Genomic DNA, 20,875 nt, shown 5'->3' on the forward strand with positions numbered 1-20,875 from the left:
TTGAGTGTCAAGTTTTGACCCCTTTTTCGTGCAATTCCCCACTTGAAAAGGACGGTCCCTCCACATGAAGATCGTAACTGGATTTCACTCAATAAACAGCCATGGAATCAGTTGTTGGTCTTTTATTTATCATTCTTTGGTTGGCAGAAAACAGGTGAAAAACCTCAAAAGAGGGAATGACAAATACACGTTATTATTTGAGTTGCCAGTCAAATTAAACACACAAGTTTATCCACATTCACCTCAGATTAACACATAAAATACAAGGTTTCTACTTTTAAGCAGATCTTTTTAGAAAAATAGACACCCAGCATTTTAAACCAATTGCAAAATTAGTATATTAGTAGCCAAGCATGGCCAATATGGCGCTTACCGGCTGTCCTTCACAGTTTTGTGGAGGGCTTGGTCTTGCACAGTCACCTTGATCACAAAAATGTCTGTGGTTTTATAAATGCTCTTTAACGACAACAGCAGAGCCAGGTGCTGGCACGCTCAGATTGCCTGGAAGATTTGCTCCACCTGGTTCACCACTGATTGAAAGAGGAGGAGTTTCACCACTGAGGAGCTCCCAAGCAGTTTGTCAGCACATTGAGTGTACACCATATTGTCCTTGAATACATACACACACAATTAAACCATAGCTTTAAAATAAAGAGAATACATGTGAACTACTTTTGACCTCTTTATTATATACTTAATACTTTTTTAACCCCAATCAAAAAATGTCCCTTAAGGCAATAAAATTTGACTTAATATAGCAGGTTATTTTTGCACTATATAAAAATACGTATTCAAGATCATTTAATAGCTAAAGTATATTAATGATAGATAATCCGTGCAAGAATTAATACATGAGTATACATGAACATGTAAAGAGGCAGATCTGTACAGATTACAGAACTTCAGATTGTTGAACATTTAATCAATGTTCTGCGCGTTCAAAATTGGAGAGAGGCCAGTCAAAGTAAAATCTTGAAGTTTATTGATCAGAAGATTAAAACAAAATACATCAGCTGTGTACACCAGCCGATGGGTGGGTGGGCTGCCTTAGACTCAGTCTTACAAAAAGAACTGTTATCTTTACAACGGCCCGATCGACCCAGAAAAACAACTTCACAGCATATTTATAATATTTTGGTGTGCCTCTTCTTCAGCTGGGGTCCAATCCGCTTTCTGTCCTTTGTCCTGTCTCAGCCAACCAGCTCACTGCCTTGTTTTTCAAATCTGGTTCCATCTGTAAGACATTACATGATACCCTCACACATTCCAACACGCTCTGTGCGTAACCTGACCTTAACACACACACATACTCATTTCCTATGGAAAAAGCCCTCAGTATGAGTCCTGAATTCTTGGTTCACATACTGGTCATATTTTCAACATGTTATGCACAGTTAGTAATGAATAATGAAATTTGGAGCATATTAAATGTAAAGGCACATTTAAACCATCATAAAAATCCTTCAAGATCAGACTGTTAATGTGACATGTGCTAGAAGTTTCCGCCTATGTCTGTCTGCACTTTCTATTTTAAAACGTTTACTTCCAGCATTTTAAATGGCGTGGTCAGTAGCTTAGTTTTATTCACAGGGCAGCTAAACCTCTGCAACCAACGATGTGCGTTGTGTACCAATGGCTGCGGTCGGCCAGGGACTATTTATTCCAGCGGAAGGATCGCCATTAGGTATTTTACTAACTGTGAAAGCAAAGAAGGAGTTGCAGGCAAGACGCTAAGCGGGAAAAGCCCTTCAAACATGATTTATTCACCATACAACAGAGCCTCTCATAACTTATTTGCTTATTTTAATGCTCCTTACCTGATCAAATGTATTACTGGATGATCGATCAGACGCTGTGGAGGCCGTAGCCTTGTTTAAAATGCGAAGTCAAGTTCAGAAACATGTCAGAATATCCCTACACGCGGGTTATTGCGCAAGGCACATCAAATTAACATCAATCGGTTAAACAGCATCACCTAGTCTAGCACACCCAAGTAACGGTAATAAGGAGCGAGAGGACGCAGAAGATAAAATGTCACACATAAAAGTTAGCCTATCGTAAATTTTCATATTCAAAAATACAAATGTGACGCAAAATATAATGTTACTGTTGCTCATCACTGCTGTTGTTCATTCAGTTGTCCGAGTGAAAATAAAGAAATGCTTGTGAAAAACATTGTCGAATACTTAAATGTCGAAAAAGACAACCTGTCTAGAAATACACGACAACCTGAATGTATTGTTCAAGAAACAACAAATAAAGATAAGAGGAATAGCAGGTCTTTATTCCATGTGGAACACACACATATGTCCATTACAACAACCACTTCCTCTAGCAAATGCACATCATCTTATACAACACATTACTGCCATCTGCAGGAATCAATTAGTACTCATCACAATAGATAATCATTACAACTCTTTCCCTTTTTTTTTTTACTATAAGTCCATTCGCACAGGTGGTTTTCGAACTCGAGTAGACCTCCGTAAATCAGGAATGTCAGTGTTTGGTACAGATAATTCATGTTCAGGAATTTTGCCTGCAGAGTAAAGCATATCTGAAGATAGCATTTCAGGAAATTGCAGATCCGCAGACTCATCCAACGGACATTTTTCTGCAGTCTTAAGCAGACTCTGTCGATTTCTCCGTAAGGTCTGCCCATCTTCTGTTTGAACAAGATATGATCTTGGATTTACCTCTTTTAGGACTGTAGCTTTCCTTCTCCATCCAGTAGGCTCCTCAACTCGAACTACATCTCGTTCAATAAGATTTCAGTTGCTGAGCTCCCTTGTCATAGTATTCTTTCTGCTTCTCTTTAAGATGTAGCATCTCTTTCAATGACAAACTGTTTTCTGTTTTCAGGGATAATTTTGGCAGTGTATCACGCAGTTTACGATTCATCAGTAACTCACCAGGAGATAATCCACAACTGAGTGGAGAAGAACGGTAGCTCAGTAGAGACAGATTTTCATCAATATTGCTTGCTGAAGCTTTTTTCAACAGTCTTTTAACAATTTGTACCCCTTTTTCTGCTTTACCATTTGCTTTTGGATAAAGGGGGCTTGAAGTAGTATGCTTAAAGCCATACTGTTCTGCAAACAGCCTGAATTCACGACTATTATACTGAGGACCATTTTCACTTTGCACAATATGAGGAATTCCATGCCTTGCAAAAATGGATTTCATGTGTTGAATCATGTCATTCGATGTTGTATGACGAAGCTGTTCAACTTCAGGATAATTGGAATAATAATCAATAACCACCATTCAACTGGAAAAGATCCGTTTCTACTTTTTGCCACGGTTCCGTAGGAAGAGCACCTATCATCATAGGTTCTTTAGCCAGTTTATAGTGATGACTCAGACAGACGTCACACTGACTGATGTATTTCTCAATGTGCACATTAATTCCCGGCCAAAAAACAGCTTGTCTAACTCTTCTCTTGCATTTTTCAATACCAAGATGCCCCTCATGAATTCGATGAAGCATGTCTTGGCGCAACGACACTGGAATGACAATTCTGTTTTTCCTCAACAGCATGCCCTCAACCACACTCAGTTCTGCCCTTAATGGAAAGTACTGTGGACACTTGCCTTTGATCCATCCATGATGAAGATGTGCAATGACCCTCTGCAGTTCAGCGTCCTTTGCAGTTTCCTCTGCAATCAGTCTTAACATCTCATCAGAAACTGTTAGAGATGAAAACACCATATTCACATGTCTCTCAACTTCGTCCATATTGCTGATCTCTGCAGCTACTGGTGCTCGAGACAGTGTATCAGCTACAATGATATACTTTCCAGTTGTATAAACTAGATTCAGATCATATCTTCATAACTTCATCATCATGCGTTGAATTCGAGGTGACATATAATTTAGGTTCTTTTGAATGATAGATATGAGTGGTTTGTGATCCGTCTCTATTGTAAAAGTAGGTAATCCATAAACATATCCATGGAATTTATCACAGCCAAATACTAAACCCAAGGTCTCTTTTTCTATTTGAGAATATCGTCTTTCAGTCTCTGTCATAGACCGAGAAGCATAGGCCACAGGTCTCCTAGAATCCCCAATGGCCTGAAGAAGCACCGCGCAAATCCATTTTGAGAGGCATCTGTAGAGATCTTAGTTGGCCGTGTGTGATAAAAAAAAACAAGGACCGGTTCAGTAGTAAGAATCTCCTTTAACCTCTTCCATTCTTGATCATGTTCTGAAGCCCACACAAACTCTTGATCATTGTGTAACAACTTTCTCACATGGGTAGTTTTGGCTGACAGATTTGGCAAAAATTTCCCCAGGAAATTCACCATTCCCAAGGTCCGCAGAATTACCTTCTTGTCACTAAGTGGAGGCATATCAAGGAGGGCTTGCACTTTTGCTGGGTGTGGCTCCACACCTTTCGAAGACAGCTTGTCACCTAAAAAATGTATCTCTGTGACTCCAAATTGACACTTTTTCTGATTGAGTTTTAAATCATGTGCTCGAACTCTTTCCATCACTTTTACTAGTCGCTGATTATGTTGTTGAAGGGTGGACCCCCACACCACAATATCATCGATATATACACGAACACCCTCTAGACCTTCAATAAGGGTTTCCATGGCTCGATGAAAAATCTCAGGAGTTGATTTAATTCCAAATGGAAGTCGAAGAAAACAATATCTTCCAAACGGAGTATTAAATGTACAATATTTGCTACTCTCAGAATCCAATCTGATCTGCCAGAACCCTTGAGATGCATCTAATTTACTAAAAAACTTAGCACCCGAGATTTCACTAATGATCTCTTCACGGTTTAGGTATTTGGTTATGTTCTCTTTTGATGCTATCATTGAGGTCATTAGGGTCTAAGCATACTCTCAAGTCACCATTAGGCTTCTTCACACAGGTTATGGAGTTTACCCAATCTGTAGGCTGTTCAATTTGCTGTATTACTCCTGATTTGGTCATGCGATCAAATTCTTGCTTCAAGGGCTCGCGCAGAGGTGCAGGGACCCGACGGGGAGCATGTATGACTGGTGTAGCATTATCTTTCAGTTGTATTTTATAGGTAAATGGTAATGTGCCTTGACCTTCAAAAACATCTGGAAATTGCTTGACAATGTCAGTTACATGGTCACAGACAAACGGTAAGACGTCAGTTTGCCTGTTGACTTGATACACTCTTTTAACCAAATGAAGGTCTTCACAAGCTTTATCTCCTAAAAGAGATTCATGGCCATTGGGAACAACAACAAACATCAAACTTTTCATCTTTCCTTTGACTTGTACATTCAATCTACATACTCCTCGTGTTTCAATTGGTTGTCCATTATAGGCTTTGAGGGGAACTGTACGTTTTTTAATTAGAGGTTTTTCTTTCAATGTTTTCACATCTCCGATGTTAATTAAATTAACTTTTACACCCGTATCTAACTTAAAAGGCACTATGGTCCCATTAGCCACAAGAGGAATAATCCACTTCGAAGACTGCACCGAATCCTCACTGGATACCCATGTTGCAGCATCCTGATGTATATTCTCTTCAGAAACCATGTTAACATAAAATGAGTCACTCAAAGAGTCACTGTCATCTGCCTTCTCCACGACATGCACTCTATTTTCCCTCTTCATATCTTTTGAAAAACACATTTTTGCAAAGTGGTTCGGGCCATTACACTTCGAACATCTTTTACCGAAAGCTGGGCATTGTCTGAACTTATGTTTGCTCCCACAACGCTTGCAAGAGAATGTTTCATTGTCATTATCTTTGAAATTTCTTGAATTACCTCTTTTCTTGTCTCTGAATGAAATGGCGTCTACTGCTGCGCTCTGAAATGACGTCACTGACGAATTAGCCCCATCAAACTGCTTTACTTGCTGTCTTGCTACTTCACTTGATTGGCATAATTTGACAGCATAATCCAAGGTGAGTTCTGATTCTCGCAAAACAATCTTTCTCTCAGTTTTTTTTCATAGATTCCAAACACAATCTGATCACGAATCTCTCAATTCATTAAAATTACAAGTCTTTGCCTTTATCTTGAGATCTCTCAGAAAGTAATCAAAAGCCTCTCCTTTATGCTGCACTCTCATTCTGAATACATATCGTTCATATGTCTCGTTCCTTCTTGACAAACAACAAGCATCAAATTTTTCCAGTACCTTTTCCAGTTTCTTCTTGTCCGCCTCTGCCTCAAAATTAAAGGTGTTATAGATCAGCATCAGCTCCAGCAATGGTAAGTAACAGGGCAATCTTTCTTTCATCCACAGCAGCTCTTTGTCCGATAGCGACAACATACAACTCAAACTGCTGTTTGAAAGTCCTCCAATTTGCGTCAACATTTTCACATAACTTTAACGAACCCGGTGGTTTAATGGCATCCATTGCACCTTTCTGAACCCCACTCCTGGTACCATGTATTGTGCAAGAAACAACAAATAAAGATAAGAGGAATAGCAGGTCTTTATTCCACGTGGAACACACACATATGTCCATTACAACAACCACTTCCTCTAGCAAATGCACATCATCTTATACAACACATTACTGCCATCTGCAGGAATCAATTAGTACTCATCCCAATAGATAATCATTACACTGAAGACATCTGTCTTGATGTAAATATATTAAGCTATTGAACGCTGCAAAACAGTTCTAAAACACAGTGACATGGGCCCTAACATTAGCTAAACATATATGAACGAGAAATAATAATAAATATATACTATAAAACATTTAGAAGACAATTAACTTTAAACATACCTGCTTGTGTGGATGATATCCGCTCCCTCAGAAACGATCCCTCAAATGGCATGCGCATGCGCATTGATGAATCCTTAGAGAATACTCTTCTGTAATATATCTGTCTAGAAAATATCGAACTAAATATAACAAAATCATTTGCTATTCACTGGTCTAATCAAAAATTACATCCAAATTTTTTTCGAAATGACACCATTTTGTTTTGTTCAGGTGCTTCTAAAGAAAAATGAAACTACGTTTTTTACGTCGTTATAAATACTTGAGTAATCATTGAAAATGCAACAAACATTACATTTTAGTATTTATTTATCTTAATCAATACATGCACAACATAAACACCGCTGTAGGTTTTTCTCAACATTTTCAAGTTCACACATCAACTAACTTTTTTTTATCAGTGTATCTAATCGCTCCAGACCCCTGAGTGATGGAAATAATCTATTTTTTATTTTCTTTGTGTCTAGGTTTGCCTGCTAATTTTTACAGTTATGCCCACATCTCTGAAATTCCTTTGGTAATTAACCGATGTCCTTATACTTTAATTCCGAAGGCGGTTGGGCCTCGGAGAGATGTAGACGTGTCTAACTGAGCTCTCCCACATGAACCTTTAAAAACTCGTTAACAAGACAAAAAAAATTTTCGCTGTTCGAAGTCATTCAGAAGTCATTCAGACACTGTGTACATTGGTAAGATGAGAATTTTTGTTTCTATTCTGTTAATCGAGGTGAGCTGCGTATAAACACGTCGGACCGGAGGAAGGCTGCTAAAACTAACGAACCAGCAGAAAACACGAGCTCGGGACATGCAGCTATATTGCAAGCAATAAATGCATTAAGAAACGAACTGCTGGCGAAAATGGATGAGAAAGCAGAGATGCATAATGAAGAAATACGCAAGCAAATCAGTGGTTTGAGAGATGAAGTGAAGGGAGCAATCGATCACAAGTGGTGCTCGCTGCAGAGCAAATGGGCGGACGTTAGACGTCCAGTGAGGAGGAGCTACAGATCCAGCGAGGAGGAGCTACTGTTCACATCCAGAGAGGAGGAGCTACTGTTCACATCCAGAGAGGAGGAGCTACATGAAAGCTTCACCTCTATGGATATCGAAGCGCTGCAATTTTTCGTTCATAAAAGCTCTACGTCAGATCTTACTTAAGCAATCCTTGATACACATTAGATTGCCTGACCTGTGGCTTTATCTCAATCGTTTAAACGTGGAAACTGCGTTGTCCTTGCGTGTGTGATATAAAAAAATGAACCTATTACCTTGTCTCATCCCGTTTCATTCATTGTGTGGGGAATTGGCAAATTGGCGCCCATGCATGCTGAAAAGATAAAGGTATGCAACTATAATGTTCTCTCCGTGTTATGATTACTGTATCCATGTTGTCATCTGAAGGGCTAAAAGACGCTGCGGTGTTTAGCCTAGTCGTTAGAGCGCCCGACTCTCATTCAGACAGACGCCGGTTCGAGGCCCGCGCAGGGCAGTTAGAACCGACAACACTTATAACAAATTTGGTTTTAAGTCAACAAACACCAGATCTAATTTCACCATAATATTGTGCTTTGCAACAAAACTGTTACAAGTCCAGTTATTATTATTTATTTCCATCAGTTGGGTTAACGTAAGGTCCCGTAATGAGCAAACAGAATTTTCCAATCTGTAGCTATAGTTTCTAAGACGAACATAACCTTTGCTATTTATTTGCTACATCACACATGTCATGAATATGAAGGTTTTATGCATGTTTATGACAACTGTCATTAAGTGTCATTCGCTCAATTATGACATTTTTAATGCAAATATTGTTTGTTTGAGGTCTTTGTTGACAGCTTTACATTAACCAATACATCTTAACCTGTCATAATTGTCATAAAAACATGACATTGCAGATTAATAATTGAATGTAAGACACTACTTAGCTGGTGTTTCGGCATCTAACCATATTGCCTTAGAGACACTTCTGTACGCGTCACAGTTGTTTTATTTGACAGAACAAACATTTTACTTGTACAGTCAACAGAAAGTTGGCCATCCCATTGCTCACCCCCTACCAACCACGACAAACAATATAACACACCGGATATAAAGGAAACGGAAGTGAACACAACAAAACACGTGATTACAAATAACCAATAAGAAGATAAATGAATGAAGGCCACTACAGCTGGGTTAAATGTCATATTGGTTTTGACATTGGCTGTCATGAGGCCATTATAACTGTCATGAATCTTTTTCTGACCACTTTTTTTCCAGTAGTACAAATTGAATGTCAGTAAAATATCATTAAGTGTTAATATTCTGTCAAATTGTTTTATAACAATGTCACTTTTCTTGACCTCAACTACAGTGGTACAATTACATTTTAATGACAAATTCAATTTGTACCACTGTAGTTTAGGTCAATAAAAATATGACATAATTTAGTTTTTTCGAGGAGGGGGGCTCAAAGATGTTCTCGCCCGGGGTGCAATTCAATGTAGAACCGCCACTGCTTGTTGCATATGCGGACTGAAGTTTTTTTCACTCGGAACGATCTTTTAATATACACAGGAAACAAGTATGGATAATTTGACTGTTTCAAAGTAGGCCTGCTATTAATATGATATATCTATTCATTTGATTGCCTATACATGAATGTATTTTTAATTTTTTTATGTATGTGTGTATATATATATATGTGTGTGTATATATATATATATATATATATATATATGTATAATTTTTATTTATTTAAATCATAATCCATATACGTGTCTGCTTGGTTTCTCATGTTTCACTTGCAATCGTTTCCGACTATATGCAGATATATGCAGAAAAATATTTTTTTTTTCATGTACACAGAAATATTGAGTAATGGTTCTAATTAGTCTTGTTGACGGTATATATGTTCAGATAAATGGTTATTATAAGGTTTGTGTGGGGCCTCAGCTCCACTTGGTAAGTTCTATTTTCTTCTTTCTATGAAACTCCATAGTGGCTTGGGAGGTTGGGGTGGTGCAGTCTCTCATTTGGGGAGGGACCAGCAGGGGTTTGTGTTGTTAATGGGAGGTTTAAAAGTTTTCTTTTTACTTTGCACAGTTTACTTTTTTCTTGTCTTTTTGCATCTGTTCCTTTCCCCTTTACCTTATTTTTTTTCCTCAGAGTTGGTGATGAGTTTTCATAATAGCACTGAGTTGGACATTATCAGACATGGGTTCTGCAGATGGAATGAATAGACCTGCGACTAAAATTGTGAGCTGGAACGTGAGGGGACTCAATCATCCTGTAAAGCGAAGTAAGGTGTTTTCTCATTTAAACAAATTGAAAGCAGAGATAATATTCCTACAGGAAACACACCTTCGCACAACAGACATTCCAAAATTGAAGAGAGGATGCATATCACAGGTCTACCACTCTGAATTAAATCCTAAATTTCGCGGTACAGCCATTTTGATTAGCAAGTACAATTTTTTCAAACTAGTGTTATTAGTGATAAATGCGGGTGTTTTGTGATTGTTCAGGGCAGGCTTTATAACGTGCCAGTGGTCCTGGTCAGTGTGTATGCTCCAAATTGACTTTTTTAAAGAGTTGTTTGGCCGTATACCAGAGCTGGGCACACATCATTTGATCCTTTAAAAGACAATTATTGTTCTTATGGCCTTCCATACTCTCTCCGGTCTCGTCATTGTTCCCATCCTCTTGTTACCTCGTTATGGATTAATGCCTACACCTGTTTCCCTCTTGATTTGCTCCCTTATTTAATGCCCTTGTGTCTTCTGTCTTGTGCTGGTTCATTGTGGTTTGTGTGGTGAGTTCCTGTTGTGTTAGTTTAGTTATTTGTAGTTTATGTCAACAGTTTATTCAAGTCTTGTTTATGTGTAGTTAGTTTTAGTCCTGTTCTGTCTTGTCATTATATTCCCATGTTTTGTTATGTTACCCCCACGTGGGTCTTTGTTTTATTATTTATTAAATATATGTTAACCCCTTACCCGCTGTCTGCACCTGGGTCCTCTCTCCGTGTCTCACCACTCGAGAATCATGACACGAGTTCTCAATAATAAAGGGATAAAAATGGAAACTCTTTTATTTACTCACCCTCATGTTTTTTCAACCCTGTATGATTTTCTTTTGTTCAATATTTAAGGACAAAAAAAAGACGTTCAGGTTGCCATGGAAGGCATTGGGGAACTGAAACTGTTTGGTAACAAACATGTTTAAAATATATTTTGTGTTCAACAAAAGAAATTCATGCAGAGTTGAAATAATATGAGGGTGAGTAAATAATGGAATTTGCTTTTTTAGGTGGACTATCCCTTTTAATGTTCAATTCAGCACAAGATAAAATGTTTCGCTGTAACAAATGTTCTGCCCTGAATTTTGTAGGGTGATAGTGGAAAAGGGTCATTCAACTCAGACAGCTTTGTGACGGTAATTTCTGATACATGGCTGCACAGTTCATAGGACCGTAGATGCTCAATGTACCACGCCGTTTGTTGCTTGCATACAAACAAAATGTCAGTCTTGATGATGACAATTTTTACAATTTGCCTAAAATCAGGCAGACATGAACTTGCACCAGCAGACAAAACCATATCAGGACTGTAGTTGATCCCATCAATGCACACTTTAGATGTGACATGGACAGTGCTTTGGGTAGCAAGCTCAAGCACATTCTGTACACTCTCAGGAAAAGAGGAAGTCAGTGTAGATGTCACTTTGTCCATCTGGACAGAAGGTTTAAAAAAGGATGATGAATCCATGTGGTATGCTATCATTCTCTGATGTCTGAGTGCCAGAGTTTGTGTGACATTTTTGAAAAACTCACGAATTATTTGTTTGAAGAACTTATGCTTGCCTTCAAAACCACCCGCTTCGAATGTTATCACTCGATTGAATGGGCGTTATCAGTGGTTATCAGCTGATACATATGGGCCAGATGGGGGCTGCTGCGCCTACTGGTAGGCTCAGAAGGCTGTTATCACCCATCCAAATGCCTAATCATTGATTCAGACACAAGAAAGACTCCAGATCCAGTCCCAGAGGAATCCATCTCACCGGTGATCGAACGTATACTGGATTACGCGATGACGTTGCGCTAATTCACGTTTGGATTACGTGATGACGTTGCGCTAATTCCCGCTTGATAGTTTCCCTCCCGCGTCATATTTCACGCACTTTCAGGTAAGACAATTTAAATTATGAAACTGTGCATTCAAACTATGAATAATTAGTCAATAAGATAAACAAATACAGAAAATCTGTTTTAGTTGGCGTGACATGAGTGTAGAAATGAGATAACGTTATATATTAGGCCTACTTATCAGCCTGAAATATACGATATGCTTTACGTTAGCAATAAACCTGACGGACGTTATATTATACCCGTACTGAGTATTTAAATTATAAAATTGAGCAGTTAAAATGTGATTAGTCAATAAGCGAAACAAATACAGAAAATGTATTATACATAACCGATAACCGTGTTTTAATTGTGTTTGTAAACGTCAAACATTACGTTATAGCCTGCGTTATGTTAACGTTACATGCTGTACGTTAGCATTAACTTTAGGCCTACTAATAATCATGTTTTTTTACATGCGATGTTTAGTTATTACTTATTTAAACGCAAAATTTGCCTGTAAACATGACCTGTTCCATACTGTAAAACAACTAAGGTTTATTGCATAAATTGGATCTATATCATACTCATATTAAATGAAATATTCAAAAACCCCATGTTTATTGCTGTTTGGTCAGTCTGTCTGTCTATCAGAGGCACCAAATACATAACCCTCAAAAAACGAAACATTTATTGCTGTCTGTCTGCTTATCTATCTGCCTGCGTAAGGTTAACATATAATATCTCTAACTTTTTTGTCTCCCTATACAGCATTCATTTTAAGAAGGTTTCTGGCAAGGACTTTTGTGGTAAGTTTTTTTATTACACATGCTCCTTGTCTATGTTGAAAGATCAAAAATTAGGTTTTGGGCCAAGCTGTTTAGAAATATGGCCCATTCACAAATCAGTCTTGTGAAAATTTCTCTATCTTTTTTAGGTTGAAGATGGCCCAGAGAGGTAAATCCTTCTGTTTCTAATCTAGAAGCATCAAGCAAATGTCTGAAAACGATGGCATGATCTGCAAAATCCACACTTATACCCTCAACAGTGCATTTTTTTACTACTGATTTATTACTGACTAGTTTTTTGTTTCTTTGTTGTTATTCAACAAGAGAGAACTCACATTGATGCGGAACAAAGGGAAACATTGAAATCCTTTTTTAAGGAGGGAATGGCAAGTGTTGGCTCAGCCTTAATACCAAGAGCTGCATCAGCTACTGGTTTGGACACCAGTGTAATAGAAGTAAGGTTTACTTAAGTGCCACACTAACAATCAACATGTCAAATAAATATACCATTCTGCTGCACTGGCTGGTATAAATTAAGTGTTTTAATAATGTTCACCTTAAGTTGTGTAATAATCTTTAGTTATTTTCTGTTTTTCTCTTTTAGAACTGGATCGGTAATTACAAAAGGGCGTTTAAAGTTTCGTCTGAGACCCGGCCATCAAAGGCTAAAGTTCACATTCGAGAGCTGTCACCATACAATCTTTTTTGTAGGGATATTCTCAGAAACAAAGGTGTGAGACAATTAAAGGATTCTATTATGATGTGTTCACATATGCCTGTTTGGTTCGATTAAAACAAACTCTGCAGCAATTGTTCAATTGGTGCAGTTAATTTGCGTAAGTGTGCCACCCTAACCCTGGTGCCCACCAAACAAGCAGACCCATACCACTGTAAAGGTGAGTCTCGTCCACTTCCAAACGAACCCTGCCGCCGTTCGATTGAAGTATGAACGCTACAGGGACCAAACGCACGTAAAGGAACCAAAAACAAAATGTGATGTCACGAGATGTGACCCTAGTTGATGTTAAATGATTGTACAGGGAAAAGAGCGTTCACGTTGTATGCTAAACAAAATGAGCAGAGGGTAAACGTGAAGCATAGAGAACACATCTTCTAGCAGCGGATCTTTCTTTGTACACGCACAAAAGGATTCATGACACTGTTTTGATTAATTTATGCATATTTTGAGGTCATCGTAAACTCTGTGTATGTATAAATAACACAATATGACGACTGGAAAAACTACCGCGTTTACAATAGAACACATCATTGTGTTGGATGTTCTTTCGCATAATATACGTCACCTGACCTGACCTCTATGCCTTTAGGTTCGGTATCTTCGAATCATTTTAAAATGACAGTATGAACGCTTAGCAAACCAGGAATATTTTTATTTATTTTTTGGTCCCGAGCAAACGAACCGAACTACATATGTGAACACACCCTTAATTGTTATACTAAATGTTTTGTTGTTGTTCAACCCCTGTTTACATCAGGGGTTTACAAGGGTCATGAAACAGATGTTCAAGATAGTATTTGGCAACTACTTCAGTTGCATTCATCAGTGTAAGACTCCTGTGTGTATTGAAAAGAGTCATCAGGTTATCTACTTGACACTTTATCTTGTTTTTACAAAGTTGTTACAGAAAAATGTATTTAATAACCCAAGGGAACCAGTGTGTTGGACAGATTGTCTCTTTTTTTAATTTACTTTTAAAAAGAAAAGAGATGGTGACTAAAGTGTTACATATTTGTTCCCTCAGGCACAATGAACGATATTAAGGGCAGGTGGTCCACGTTAGGGAAAGAGGAGAAGCAGAAATACTGTCAAGAGGCAGCAGCACTGAGAGCACATGGGCAGGCACAGGACCTTAACCCTGAGATGAGAGATCTCAGAATTAAAATGCATCTGAAGAAGCTGAAGTTAGAGGTTTGGAAAGAAGCTTCATTTGCTAGGCATTATTGGTATTATTATAGTATTGGATACAAGGATGATTGACAGCAATTGTGATGTGAGCAGAACATCATGACAGACAACCGGATTGTTTTTTCATAATTTTAAATGAATTCATCCTAAATGCTGAGTTTATTTTACAAGGCTATCAGCATCAAATATTCTGACATTGTAGAGTTTGTCATAGACACATACCACCCCAGTTCCTACTGGTTGGGCTAGTCATTTCAGATTAAGGAGGTCAATAGAAGCCCAAATCATAGTCAAATCATAAGTTGGATATTATACATATGTAAACACAGCTAATGTCCCTGACCATTTATTTGCCACTTCTGTTAACACTTTTTACATATATCGCCTAGCCCTGTTAAGAGTTGTTTCTTCAGTGTTCCTTGAATTGTTTTACTTAAGTTTTGTCTATTTTGTGTATAATCATAATTTGGGGTTGTCTTGTTTATCTAAATATTGTAAAGGTGTCCAAGCTTGAGGATTTGGGTGTGGAAACAGCCATTTTGGGATTTGACTGCCAAAAGTCCAGCCTAGAGGTGTATGAACTGAGCAGCAAAGGAGCCGCAAATTTCCTTGACTCGACGGACACAGTGAACAACTTTGCACTGCATTTTAAAGGTAATATTGGTTATATGAAAATCCACAGAAGTTTTATGAAATTTATTGTTGTCTGTTGTTACATCTGTAGCCAGCTCCTCAGCCGCAACACCCAGTACCAACGATCAAATCAATGTGCTGTTGAGAAAAGTGCAAGATCTGTTCAACCAAAAATATAGTAAGCATATATTCAAACACTTTTTAAGACTGATGTTTATAAACTGCTTATCTTGATAACTTAATATACTTTCATGAATCCACAACATTATTATCAAATTAATAAATTATTTATCTAATGTAACCATCAACCAAAAGATTAAGAGTCCTTAGCAGCATGTACACTGGTTATCACCAGGAGAGGAGAGGAGAGTCACAGTTCTCCAACTGTGTAACATTGTCTAAAGTGTGCATGCATGCATGTGTTTGCCCATGGCTTTCAGAAGAGGCTGGAGGTACTGGAAGGCTCCCCTACCAGTCCCTGGTGAATCAGGGCATGACCATGAACGTTGCTGGACTGCCCAACGGCCTTACCTTTAAGAAGCCATCCTTTTATGGAAGGAACCAACTGGAAGCCATTTTAAAAGCTGCTGATGAGATTTCATTTGAAATAAGTAAGTGACATTAACAGTGGTTGTGTGTCGGCAGACCATTTGGCTCTGTGCAAAGTGGGGGAAAAACCTCTAGAATATCCTATAGCTGTTTAGTTGAATGTAATTAGTGACTGTGATGGCCCTTGGGAGTGGTTTACTATCTTACTATCATTCATGCTCATTACACTATTTTTCTCCAGTAATGCAGGAAGATTGTTATTTGTTATGCTTATGCTACACAAGTGTCTCTTTTTTCCTAAATATATCAATCAGATGCAGCAAAATGCAACCCCACTATCCCGGCAGAGGAAATGTCAGAGCACATGGACGCAGAAGGTATGCTGAGTTGTTTTAATTACATTTTTAAATAAATATTCAACATTTAACTTACAAAGCATAGTTTACTAGTTTTGTAACTGTGGTCATTACACAGCATATTTGACCTCTGTACACATTGAAATAATACAATTAAATCAAAAGATAAAATCTTCACCTTTTTGTGATGGTTTAATGTCTTCAAACCAACAGACACAGCAGATGGCATCCAGACGAAGTCGGTGGAAGAAATATTAGAGGGCATGTGTGACAATGGTATTTATTGTAATCGTATTACATTTTGAATGCCAAATGCTACACGTCAGTTTTTGGTATTGCTTAAATTCAAGCTTAATTCAAACTGGTGTTCTGAGAAATCTGCCGTTGACATTTGACACAAAGAGAAAAGCTCACTTCTTTGAAAATTACAATTTATACATACAATATTTATCCAGGAGAAATTAAAAAGCTTTTATAAAGTTGGCATTGCAATCATTGTACACTGTGAATTGGCTGTTGGAATTTAGATGCAAATAATGGTAATGTGTCTATTTCTAATAAATTATTTACTAAATAAACAATTGGCAGTATAAATGCTGACTAATTGCATTATGACTGTAGTTAAGATTCAAAATTTGTATTAAGACAGTTGTTTTGTTTTATGTACTTTAGGTGCACAGCAGATGGAAGAAGAGTCCTCAGAAACAACCACCACTGTTGCCATCGTGATGACTGCAGATGAAGGTATCTTTTCAAGTTGTGGTTATTTTATTTGAGCAGAAAGTCTCACTGAGACTAATGAGCTCTTCCTACAATAAGAACAAATATGGGAACAGATGCATAGGCTAAAACATTTTAGAAGTAAAAAAATCCAATAGACAGTGACAAAGGGACGATTATAGGCAGAACGTGCAGAATACATAATCGGCCTCTTTTCAAGCCCTGCATATACATTTGGGACCTAAAAGTATAAAAAAAACTTAAGAGTGCAAACGTTTTTTTACCTTTAGGTCCAGTACATTTCTTTAAAATCCAAACACAGAGATTGGAGGTGAGCATACCAACAATTAATTTCTGAAATTAAAATTGAGTTACTTGTAGTGTTTAAGTTATGCAGTATGAGGTTTACGACAGTGATGTTTTACGTTATGACGTGTGGAAGTTCGCCTGCCGTATTACGTGGTACAACAACGGAGCGCTAGCATTTAAGCCCATGAGTGATGACGGCTGTCTCTATAATAACTGTCTGATATCACAGTAACGTATACTGAATGCAAATGTCTGTTTCTTGTCAAACATCAACACAAGAACATCACATTACTCTTCTATCCTTCTATTTTACATCCATTTCTGTCAGGGTTACACTAAAGCTGATTTCTAAAATGGAACTCTTCTTTTTTGATTTGCTTGTATCTTTTGATTATGTGTCAGCAAGATCTGAGATGGTGGGTGTCAGTTCTGGTGAATTGATGTGCAATGCCCACATTTTCAATAAGTAAATAAGCTATTTAGAGATGTTGCTTTGAATATGATGATGAGTAAAATTTTAACTAACTGATCTTCCAAAATATTTGTGTTTGTCCTTAGATGGAGGGAATTTGTGCTGTGTCTGCCGCATCCATTTTGATGACAGCAAGAAGAATGCCAAAAAAAAATGGCGTTCATGGTCACAGTGCATAGTGTGTCAATCATGGTCACACACTGCATGTGGTTTTAAAAAAAACATGTGCCTTCACTGCCAGTGTCAAAATCCCATGGAAAAACCCTAAAGCACTGCATCAATGTTTGGAAACGTGCTATTTACTGCATTGCAGGATGTAACTTGTTTGAGGTTTTTTTTACTGTGTTGACAACCCCCTTTCCACCCCCACACAAATGTATTAAGTGTATTTAAATGTATTAAAATGTATCAAGTGCCTTTTAATCTTTTTCAATAAAATATAAAAAAATTTAACCTTGCAGCAAATTTATTGTAATGATTACATTTCACTTGTAAGAAGAAAACTTCTTTTTTTATATATTTTCACAATAATGTGCGGTCAACACAAAATGAACAGATCACTTTCTGAGACAGTTTCAGCATCTGCTCTCAGTATCCTGATCTCTCAGCATGATCAGTCCTGACGTGTCGGGAGATGAAATATTCAAGTTATTCTGCTGTGCCTTTTGCATAAATGTTCAGAGGAATAGGCCACTACATGAAGCCTACCCTACAAGAGGACACGACAACCTACAATGTAGATGATGATCTTATTCATTATTGGTATTTTAAAACCATCACAGCTTATTATATAAAGTATATAAATATATAGCCTATGCCTATAAGCCATGTGTGCACCTCATCTTTGACCAATCAGATTTTAGTAATGATATCACATATCACGTAGCCAGTTCTTCTCTCGTCTGTTTCCCCTCTCTCAGTGGCAAACTTGTGGCCTTGCTCACTGCTGTATCAGCATACAAATACTGGCCTTTGAAACACCACCTTGGTGCATGTTTGAAGGCTTATTATTAAGCAACAAAAGGGGCTACAGACGGGACCAATTGTTATTAAGAGATCTCTATATAAAAATTTTAACCATACTTGAGAGTGTCCCAAGATGTAAAGTAAATATTTTGGTTTATTTAAGACATTTTAGCTGAAACAGGAGTAAATCCCACAAACCCCACCACCTACACAATGCACTTCCATAACCTTCTGCGACCAAATACACATTACCATGAATCAAAGGAGAAATTTAAAGTCAAAACTTTAACATGAACATATTGTATTGTTGACTTATCTTTGGAGTTGTTGATTTTCTTTGGAGAAATGTTGAATCTATAATTTCATACTAATTTCATACGGAACTGAGGGCACTGCTAATGCATTAACGGTGCCAGTGTTGCTAGGACAGCCATCAGGTTGACATGTATGGTTGTGGTTGTGTTGCCACGAACTACCAGCAAGGTAAGTGTTGATGAAGCTGCAGCCATTAATCTGAATGAGCTAATTGATAGAGGAAGTGGGGATCACAGGACAGGTACTGCGGAGGATAATCAACAATTGGATAATGTTGCTAAAAGAAGAAGCCTCTGGCAGTGGTTGAAGCAAATGGACACGTTGTGGGCTACCAAATGACCATATAACAATGCGACACACTACCAGGCTGATCAGCCTGTTATGGGCCTTCCATGGCTGAAGGTATCTTGTGATAAAGAGCAGAAACACCAAATGACGCTGAGATACACAATTGACGATATGTGGCATTGTTGGAAACCAAACAAAGGTTGTTACCTCTATCTATATCACGGACTGCTTCCAAGCCACAGATAAAATGTGGAAATGTCCTATTAAGCTGTGCTGAAATATTGGAATTATAACACTTTGTCCTACTTAGCAAATCTAAAAAGATGTCTGTGAAGAATACACTTCGGAACGGAAGTATGTCATGCAAGCCATGTGGTTTTAGCAGTCAATAGCAACCACTTAAGCACTAGAACTAAAGATAATATTAAATGTAATATACAGTTGAGACTTCTCAAGTGTGCTGTGAATAAGTGCTGTGACAATGGCCAAAAACATGGATATAACTAATTGGGGGAAAGTTGTATCGTAGAGTCAATATACCTTTACATGTTCCATGCAGCATACTTATGTCTGCTGGGCATTTACTCCTAGTTTCCTGTGCAAGGCTAAAAAACAGCGAGGACTGTGCCTTTACGGTGGTGGCCCAAAACAATGGAATAATTTGCCTTTGCATGTTAGGCAGGCTCAAACTGTCATGATTCCGCTATCATGTCATGTTTATTCTTGGTCTTGCAGCGGAGTCATGGCATAGCCTTAGGTTTTGTGTGAGAAAGACATGGCTTTGTTTTGATTCTGACCTGCCATGTGCTTTCTCGTGTCTCGTCAGTGTTTCCCGCCCTTTTGTCTCGTTAACCTTCCCATTAGTGTTTCATTACCTTCACCTGCCCCTTAGTATTTATCCTGTGTTTGTTCCCCTATTTAATGCCCTCTTGTCTATTGTCTTGTGCTCGTTCGTTGTACTGGTATGCTTTACTGTTTCATGCTTAATGCTATGCCATGTCTTTGAGGGTCTGGTCTGGTCTGGTCTGGTCTGGTCTGGTCTGGTCTGGTCTGGTCTGGTCTGGTCTGGTCTGGTCTGGTCTGGTCTGTGTGAGTGTTCTGTTAGTCTAGGTGTTTTGTAGTTGTAATTCTTGTCAAGTCTTTAGTTAGTTCAGTTTATTGTGTACCCTGTTTTGTCACCCCCTCGTGGGTTTTTGTTTTGTTCCTGTTTTCTGTATATATTAAAGTCCTTGTTAACCCCTTCATCTCAGTTTTGCTGCCTGCACTTGGGTTCTCTGTCACAGTTCTTGACACAAACTCTTTTGGGTTTCAAACCCATCCAACTATTTTTATTGACTTACATTTAATACAGTATGCGAGGGGCTTTTTTTATGTACGGTGAACATGTGTATTTGCTGCAAATGTAGTATTGTATTTTTCATTCTACCCTTAAAATTTGTATTACTTTTATGTCTGTACAGCACTTTGGTGAACATGTATGTTCTATAAAAGTGCTTTATAAATAATTAAACTAACATTTTATTTTTATAAAATAATAGTTGTGTCAGAGGATTCAAGATTCAATACTTTATTGTCATCTCAACATGCAACAGAGTGACTGACACTGACAGAAGCATCTGCACCTTCAAAGGCTCATCAGTGGATATTTCTAGTACTTACAACAGTTATTTAAATTGTAACATCTGAATTCTGGTTCAGTCCTAAA

At 37.9% G+C, this 20,875-nt stretch overlaps 1 protein-coding gene and 1 long non-coding RNA gene across 2 annotated transcripts in view; one reads left to right on the plus strand and one right to left on the minus strand.

Moving 5' to 3' along the window:
* The window catches only part of LOC306894146, a 171,683-nt gene that overhangs the window by 120,646 nt on the left and 30,162 nt on the right, over nt 1-20,875 (minus strand). The window lies entirely within an intron of this gene.
* LOC306894357 (uncharacterized protein) lies at nt 7,602-18,032 on the plus strand (the record flags this gene model as incomplete). Its single annotated transcript, XM_079456831.1, has 10 exons — nt 7,602-7,733; nt 12,785-12,804; nt 13,240-13,366; nt 15,063-15,216; nt 15,287-15,373; nt 15,636-15,806; nt 16,059-16,121; nt 16,314-16,376; nt 16,773-16,844; nt 17,688-18,032. The coding sequence occupies 10 exons, from the start codon at nt 7,602-7,604 to the stop codon at nt 17,867-17,869; spliced, it is 1,071 nt and encodes a 356-aa protein (XP_079312957.1). The 3' UTR covers nt 17,870-18,032.

The sequence above is a fragment of the Barbatula barbatula genome, assembly GCF_947034865.1.
Source record: "Barbatula barbatula genome assembly, chromosome: 5".
Lineage (NCBI taxonomy): Eukaryota > Metazoa > Chordata > Actinopteri > Cypriniformes > Nemacheilidae > Barbatula > Barbatula barbatula.